We start from the raw sequence: 9,022 nt of genomic DNA, 5'->3' as shown, positions 1-9,022 counted from the left end.
AGCACCATGATCATTTATAGAACGTGCTATGACGTAACAATTGCCATGTGCGTAACAGTAAAATTGGAAGGCTATTGTCAGTATATTGCAATAGTTATTTCATTTTACTGTAAAACGTGGTCGAATGAGGGGATTTTACTACCACTACATTAGGTAAATTTGTTTGTGTTTACTTAATGCAGTAATAGTTCGTTTTGGAAGAATTGAACCACCATTACGCGACCCATTTTTTGACCCTGCGCGACCCATGTTTGGGTCGCGACCCATACTTTGAGAACCACTGCTACAAACACTCTTGGACGTTGGCATTAGGCTTTACTCATTCATGACGCCTATCGTAAAAACCTCGCTAAACGAACTAACAATCCCGGTTTCATTTCACAACTCAAAACTAAACTTATTTCGCGTCGCAAGAAATGCTGATCTACAATGATCCACCCGGTAACACGTGGCCTGCAGATTCACAGGCAGATGTCTTTTTTGGTTTTTGAGTGCATTTGAACTTATGATTGAAAAAGCGTTTTTCGAGAGGCCCTAAGTTCCCCCTCAAGGAGCAAAGAGGTGTCTATCAAGGGACCGCGGAGGTCAGACAATCATAGGTCATTCAAATATTCATGGTTCGAATTAGTAATCCCTAACCGAGAGCTTCCGGAACCCATCAGAGACAATAACGCGTTCGGAGCGACGAGTAGATCATTTGAGACACTTACCATTAAACCACACCGATTTTTCCTCGTAATATACACATCTGACAGTACATTGCAAACTTCTTTTTCGAATTTGGTTTCGTCACTAGTGGATGCGAACTAGAACAATCGACTATCTTAAACTATTACCTCTTTACTCTTAATTTTTTTTATGGGTCTTAAAAAGGGGGCACGTACAATGAAGGGTTTAGAACAATTACCTGCCCTTACCAAAAAATATTTCTTGTGTAAACGTAAATATAGGAAAATTGTTAGCCGCAGCAGAAACAAAAGTGTGCTGTATATTTGGTCCAAACTGCAAACAAACAAAAAGAAATGCCTCAACTGACAAACTGTGGCAATTTGGACATTTTTTAGATGCGGGATGCAGTTGACTGCATAGTGTGGTACAAAAACTAAATTCTTACAGTCACATTACACAAAATTGCTGCTTAGAACACTTTTAGTTCAGTTTGTTTACTTTGGGAAAACTAAATCACAACAACTGTGGCATCAAGGGCTGGGTTCTGCAACTCAAAAGCGGTTGTCCATTCATCTGAAGTTGGGTCGTACACTTCAACCGATTTGGAAATGCTTTCATCATTCATTTCTCTGTAAAATGTAAAACAAACTAACTGTACATTACACAGGGCCATTTTTTTATAATTAATTTACTGTCACTAAAACTGCGTTTAAATTGCTTGATACCAAACATGGCAAGGAAGTAGGGCGCTACATATTAGGCAATTGTACTTGTCTCCTAAATAAATATTTGTTTCATTCTACTGAAAATAAATCGCTGTTTTGCTTCAATGAACAAACTTTACATGCAGCCACTGTGTCACTGTAGTCGTCCACTTTTATGTGTTTAAAGTAGTGATGTGCTAAGGCTGCATTTACCAAGATTTTTCCACCCTATTTACAATGGTTAAATATTAAGATATATGTTTTTTGACTGCTTTTTATATCCATAAGCTAGATTTTAGAATAGTGCATACTGTAGGGTCAAAAGCTACAGTACAAAATTATAGACATCTATGAGTGATTCAAAAATATTTAGGCAAATATTTTTTGACATATCATGAGAAACCAAAACTTGCTATACACAGAAAACACATCTTACCCTCCAACAACGTAAATTTTGTTTCCAACAACACAAGAAAATGACCGGTTAAGTTCCTTTGAAAGTGAAGCAACAAATCTCCATTTATCAGCTCGAGGTTCGTAACATTCAACTGTTGACAGATATTTATTATCCAAACCACCTATGACAACAAAGACTTTGTTTTCTATGTAAACACCAGCAAATCAGTTGTCACCTATTGCATAGATGTTTCCATCCAATACAACACATGCCAAACCACTTCTTGCTTGATTAAGAGGTGCAATCTCATTCCATACATCACTCCTCGCATCATAACGTTCACATGAAGCGGAATGAATTGTGCCATCAAAACCTCCAATGCAATAAAGTGAATCTAAAATGAATTGCAACATGAACACAATGAATCTATATTTTTTAACAAAGTCCACTATTTAAAATTGGATTCATGTACCATTGCAAACAACAGTTCCATGAAATGCTCTCAAATTCAACATATTGTTTATTTTGGTCCACTTGTTGTTGTGGAAGTCAAACTTTTCACAACTTGACAGCATTAAAGTGTTTTGACCACCAGTGACATAAATGCAATCTAAAATAAACATTTAAAAGGAGGTCACTCTTTGTTTATCAGTTAGTTTCCTGTTTCAACCCAAAAAAAATTTAACCAAATATAATGTATACTGAAAATTCTAACAGGTAACAATAAAAAAGATTAACAAATCTTAGAACATTATATTACTGGCAAATTTGATGTGATTTACATTATTTTATCCACTAATTGAAAATATTGATTCATTGCTTATACATTTCTACCTCCAATCAGTCCAGATCCGCAAAATTCACGACATTCACCCATGCAGGGAAGTGAATTCCATTTTGTTTGCTCGTTCAAGTCAAACATTTCACATGTATTGTAGGCAACAGCATCACTGTTTTCAGCTCCTCCCGCTACATAAACTTTTCTTCCAACTTTAACTGAGGTTGCTCCAACACGCTTTGTGCTAAGTTCCTACATTAAAAATCATTTTAAAATAATCTATGTTATTTCAATCAATTATGCAATTGTTAGCATTACCAGCACCAATACTAGTCAAGTGTCTGGTCACACACTGTATCTAACTCATACTCACTGGCAAATATTTTAATTCTTTGGTATTGACATTATAAACAACACAATCTTTTTCTGATCCTTCACCCCCAATAACAAGCAATTCAGCACCAGTTTCTGTCACAAACAAAATAAAAAGGTGGTTAAGAATAAAATAAAACAAAAATTGTGGTAAGCGTAAACAGGAAATGGAATTACCCTACACTGCAGATATTTTTTGAAATAAACTAAAATGGTAACTTTGAACAGTATTTTTAATTGACAAAAAATATATATACATACTACATGCTATTTATTAGTTATCTACAAACATCATCAGCCATACTTACAGCAGATGAACATTTGTTGCCTAAACTTAACTGGGTCTCTGACTTTAGAAAGCACTTAACGACACGAATTTGTGGACGTACATGTTTGGAAAGACAAATAATTAAATACAGGAAATTTATTTTTTGAACAACATACATCAGTGTGTAGTTACCAATAAATGACTTTCTAATGACACAGAAGTTATTGTTTTGTTAACAATCACAACAGAAAAGGGTTGCTATTTACTGAAAATAAAAGTGGTAAAACATGCAACCTTTTACAGCAACTGAAACAGACAACATGGTTTTACTATTGTAAGTTGAACTGATCAACAACATTATTAACTAGAAGAGTGGCTTAGCACATATTGCCCTTGCACATACACTATGCTCTATTTTAAAACATAAATATATTTCCTATGCTTATTTTGTATTGGGTCCCACATTCATCTTCTTTTATAACCTTGGTTGTTTCTGCAGGCAAAAACTCATGGGTCCCAACACATGCAAAGTTGAAAATAATGCAATTCAATATATGAGTAAGTTTGGTATTGTGAAGACAAACACAGTGATTGGTACTGTGCATATCTAAATATGCTATATGGAGTAAAAACTATTTAAATTAAAAAAATCATTTTAGGGGGCTGGTAGGATAACTAATTGAGGTTCCACACACACAAACTTAAAAGTATGAAACGACAATGACTCAATCAATAATACTGCAAAATTTCAGTCCAATCTGCCAACATTTAAAATTTCAACCACTGGAGGTGTTTTGAGCAACAACCGTTAATGTTTCTGACGTCAAAGGGCTGTTAACAACCCCCGAACTGCAATGGCGCAATAACAATAATTGGCATACTTTACAAGCTATCCAAATTTTAGCCAATTCTGACATTGTTTACAAACTCACTCATTTTAGGGGGCTAGCGGGGTAAATACTGGGGTTATCAACAAAAACAAAGTGGGATGCACATCTACATAACTACATCTACCATCTGTGTAAATTTCAGCCGAATCCATCAAACATTTGATAGTAAAACAAGTCGGACAAACTTCAGGGGAAAATATCTATTTTAGGGGGCTAGCGGGGTAAATACAGAGGTTATCAACAAAAACAAAGTGGGATGCACATCTACATAACTACATCTACCATCTGTGTAAATTTCAGCCAAATTCATTAAACATTTGATAGAAAAACGAGTCGGACAAACTTCGGGGAAAAGATACCCATTTTAGGGGGCCAGCGGGGTAAATACTGGGGTTATCAACAAAAACAAAGTTGGATGCACATCTACATAACTACATCTACCATCTGTGTAAATTTCATCTAAATCCATCAAGGATTTGATAGAAAAACGAGTCGGACAAACTTTGGGTAGAAGAAAAAATCAGAAAAAACAGAAAAAAACAACATTTCGAGTAAAATCAATATGTGTCCCCTTCAGGGAAGGGGACCCATAATAAACTTACCTGCAGTTAATTGCCGAAAAGATTTTATCAAATTGTCAACCAACATGTTGGAACAAACCAAATTGCTTCTCACCAAATTCTAATGAAATAAAAACAAAGTTAAAATTGGCATTAAAAAGTTTCTGTAGGACCCCCATTACCTTGACTTCTTAAGCATGCATTTACTTTGCCTAATAGCTAATTGGCAACAAAAATATTAAGCATGATCAAATAGTGCCTATTTTTGGCTGTTTTACGTTTTTTTCTTGTGTCAAAATCAGTAAAAGTTTGAGTTCTGTATGAATTGAAATCACAATTTTTACAGAAACCTTGGGTCAAATTAGTGCACTGTGTTTTAATTTTGTATTTTCCTTTTGTCGCATTTACCTCATACGCAACTTTAGCAAGAAAACCTGAACTCATCGAAGAAATATCAATTTGTGAAAAAAGATTCACAAACAATTCCTCACGCTGTGAAGGGTTATAATTAACCCATTGCACAATCCCAGTAAAAACAGCTTCCTCTTGATCCTACAAATACATCAATCTGGTAAAAAGTAAACATGATATGTTGTATGTATGATCATGTAAGTGATGTACAGTGGTGACAAAAAAAACGGGCCGAAATTTTACTTATTTTCTTGACAGGTTCCTATGAAACCCATATTTGTTAGTATTGAACAAAACACAGAATTTGTTAGGCTGAATGCTCATAAGTCATTACCCGTTCAATAACAGGTCTTAAGTCTCCAAGCACATAAATTAGAGTTTAGGTTGCCAGATGAATACCCAGATTGTACTGCAACAATACCTTGTTTCTCTGCTTGATGATAATGGTCATATCATCAACTTCAAGTTGCATAAAATCCTTGTGTTTCATCACACTTGCTAAATTCTCTTTAATTGATTGATCCGTTTTGTCAAGTACATCATCGAGATTGTATCTCTTAGCATAAGCTCGAAGCTTTAAGCAATTGTCAGCATTTACAACTTGGAGAATGAATTGATTACAGAATGACTTCAGTCCTTAAACATAATTAAGCGTTCAAAAAAATTAAATAGCAAACTGCAATACCCTAATATACAGGTTAAAATAAGTGAGTTTATATTTGCCATGTTATTTTACATTGGGTCCTAATTATTTCGGAAACTTGCTTTGTATGTGTGGGTAGTAAATCTTAGGATCCAACACATGTAAATTGTTAATTATGTACAGATGAAATTTAGGCACTAGAAAGTAAAACAAAGGAATCATTATACTGCTAAATTGTGCAAAAATCTGGAGTGACAATTGCTAAACCTAATCACACAAACATGCCATTGTCAAAACATGTACCTTCAATCTGTGTGTATTCAGAATCTTCCAAAACTTCCAGCATGTTTTCCTCTGTCACATCAATATCACCAGAATAAATAAATTCCAAAACATTTTCTAATCTTTTCGGTGGGACATTTTTCACACAGACTACTTCATCATATTTCTCTTTCATCTACAAATAAAATTTAGTGAGTCAACACTATTAAACTTTTTACAAACTGACTTATTTGCTTTTATTATTATTCATGCACATGATGTATCAGTAATGAGATCATGGCTATGGTTTTGCTTTTACTTGCCTCTTCCTATGCAGGGTTGTTAACAATTTTTAACTTTCATATTTTTAAATGAATTGCTTCAGTAGTAATGCTCAGAGGTAATAACCCTATTTGTTCCCAGTTGCATAGGATATATTTAGCTGCATATTGTTTTAGTCAGGTGAATGAATGTCTTTGGAATTTGTTTCCTAAATGTAACAGTAAACCAGGCTAAGTCTGTTATTAAAAGTATCATGTACCTTTTTAAAAGGTTTAACTAAGCAATACTGCTGGTTCAGTTTTCCGCACTGTTGTCATTGGAACTCAAAACAAGTGATAAATCTAAAATATACATGATTGCTTGGTGTACCTTAACATCACTTAAATATCGCTTGGCGCACCTTTATATCGCTCCTAGCAATATAAATGTGCACCAAGCGGTATTAATGAGTACCAGGGAAATAAAGATACAAAAAGCGATCGTGGATATTTTAGATGCACCCGAAAACAAGGGGAGTTTTTACCTCAACACTGAACATTGTTTTGAAATAATCAGATGCAGCACCAAGAATGCAGTCATGAACAGAAAAGTTTTTTCCATCGGAAGTAAGAGTTTTGTTGCAGTGTCGCTTTGGACCCTTTCGATCACTGCAACACAACAATCATTATTATACATGTTATTCATTTTGAATACAAGCAACATATTCTTAACAAATTCGACATACAAGTTTAGATAATCCATTATTTTCTCTTTGTGCAAACTTCTTTCTTTTGGTGTTGGTCTCATAATTACCTTTTCTGTATTACAGCAAAATACATCAATTTGTGTTACTTATGTCTGGTGTAAACCTGCAAATTAATAAATTTATTTCAATTGATTTTGATCATATTCACACCTATATTAATAAATCATATGTGTAAACTAACAATGATATACATTTCGTTTTAACCATATTTTTGTAACAAAACACTACAACACACTACAAAAACGTGGAGCTTTTCACAGTAAAACGTGAAACTGCTTTTTTAGAAATTCTCACTGAGTTTAAAAAACTTTGATCATACAACATTATCTATATTAATCATTATTCTACTTAACAACTTAATTTGCAATGAATTGTTTACGTTCCAATTTATGTCTTTCTCTTTAACACTAACTTTCGTTTTGTGATGAAAAAATGAAACAAGCACGAGTTGCTACCTTAACAAAGTCACTGAACTGAGGCAAAACAAATAACGCACTCGCGGGAAATCCCCTCAGTAGAATCCGTAGTTTCGCATGCCTAGTTAGTTTGTTTGTTTGTTTCATTTTTATCCTCGGTCGAGCTGCCTGTTTTTATTGCAAGTCCGTTGATCATTTTTTGTTTTATATTTTTCGGTTTTAGGCAGTTGGTGGCTTCAATTTAGTTCAACCCATAGGGAAACACTGGGTTGGAGCAATGACGTTACGAGATGGATTTAAATCAAACAATATGACGTGTTTTAATGGGGAGGCGCAGTTTTTATTAAAAAACAAATGAAAAATTTCTTGCAATAAGGGTTCTTCTACCTGCGAATCCGCACATATTTGTTCAGGGAACTAAAAAACGACAAACACAACAAAATACAAAATATTGCACAGCGTATAAATGTTCCATAGTACAGTACAAATTTTACATGACAATCTGACAGGAACAATTCAAATCACAAGAAGGAATGACGTTTTAACATTGGTAAATTTGAAATCTCACAGTTGGCTGTAAAATAGGAACTTGAAAAACAAACAAAGAACATATTGTGCTGACAAAGAGCTTTCATCCTTTTTTTGGAAACCATTTTTTTATATGGCCACAACTGTGTGCCCATACACTGGTTCAACCAAACTGAAACAAGGTGACCAACAATCTTGTAGATTGTCATAAACTTCAACTAAATTAAGGTTTTTACATCTGTGGACAAAGGTAACAATAAATAGTAAGGACGTTTTTCAAATTAACATACTGGTTGCTGGATTTTGTTGGGAACCTAGTGCAGAAAAATTATTAACTATGACACACTAATATGACTTGCCAAGTACTTGCAAGTAAGAGAAACACGCACTTGGGGAAATTATTTATGACCCTTTTAGTGAGTGGAGTTTTTTTTACAATAAATCAGTGATTTAAAGGTCATGTGTTGTTTAATAAGAAGCTACAAAGACTCACCCATTCCAACCACCCACGGCATATATTTGCTTATTAACTACACAAGCTCCATGGTGACTGCTGTCAACTTGCTTCTGTGCAAGAACTCTCCATTTGTCAGCCACTGGATCATAACACTCCACAGCTGGCTTCTCCCCATCCCCCTGTTAAGCAAATTTGCCCTGGTTGAAACCACTGGTTTACAGCTTTATCGTCATATATCGTCCCCTTGAAGTAACCTTGTAAGGTTACATACTTACATATGTGCATTAAAAAAAGGGCATGGGCCCGGGTTAAGAACTACTGGTTTAGAGCTTATTGCCTACCAATTGCATATATTTTTTCACCAAATTCCACACTTGCCAGACCATAAGTGATTTCAGTCATTGGGGAGATTATATTCCACTCTCCACTTCTTATATCATAATGTTCACATGATTTTTCACTTTCAAAACTTCCACCCAAACAGTAAGCATATTTCCAAAATGTTTCCGAATTCGAACAACAGGTTTTTTTTTAGCCAATCACAACAGCGGAAACCTGCGGGTTGTCGTTACGTCACGTCTAGGTTGCTAAGTGGTGACTTTAACTTTACTATTGTCGACGGTTCAAAGTTTTTTTTCAGT

At 34.7% G+C, this 9,022-nt stretch overlaps 1 protein-coding gene across 2 annotated transcripts; it reads right to left on the bottom strand.

Moving 5' to 3' along the window:
- Positions 1-963: 963 nt before the first annotated feature.
- On the bottom strand, positions 964-7,077 carry LOC145222135 (kelch-like protein 12). Of its 2 annotated transcripts, XM_080088176.1 has the most exons (12): positions 6,960-7,077; positions 6,759-6,882; positions 5,996-6,149; positions 5,471-5,685; positions 5,047-5,190; positions 4,681-4,759; positions 2,922-3,016; positions 2,605-2,800; positions 2,243-2,380; positions 2,006-2,164; positions 1,810-1,951; positions 964-1,298 (listed from the first exon to the last, which is right to left on the bottom strand). In XM_080088176.1, exons 1-12 carry the CDS (start codon positions 7,019-7,021, stop codon positions 1,178-1,180), a joined length of 1,629 nt encoding a protein of 542 aa, XP_079944302.1. In that variant the 5' UTR covers positions 7,022-7,077; the 3' UTR covers positions 964-1,177. The 2 variants fall into 2 exon arrangements, with proteins under 2 accessions (XP_079944302.1, XP_079944303.1); XM_080088177.1 differs by lacking the exon at positions 2,243-2,380.
- Positions 7,078-9,022: the final 1,945 nt, after the last annotated feature.

This window comes from Phallusia mammillata, chromosome 4 (genome assembly GCF_965637545.1).
Source record: "Phallusia mammillata chromosome 4, kaPhaMamm4.hap1.1, whole genome shotgun sequence".
In the NCBI taxonomy this organism is placed as follows: Eukaryota; Metazoa; Chordata; class Ascidiacea; order Phlebobranchia; family Ascidiidae; genus Phallusia; species Phallusia mammillata.
This window is presented reverse-complemented; position numbering and strand designations above follow the sequence as displayed.

Excerpts from the sequence above, each read along its gene's own strand:
- LOC145222135 (XM_080088176.1), bottom strand. The coding sequence starts at position 7,021 with ATGAGACCAACACCAAAAGAAAGAAGTTTGCACAAAGAGAAAATAATG. Across the intron at positions 5,686-5,995 it reads TGAATACACACAGATTGAAG|GACTGAAGTCATTCTGTAAT; the intron begins GTACATGTTTTG and ends ATTATGTTTAAG. Across the intron at positions 1,299-1,809 it reads AAAATTTACGTTGTTGGAGG|AGAAATGAATGATGAAAGCA; the intron begins GTAAGATGTGTT and ends TACATTTTACAG.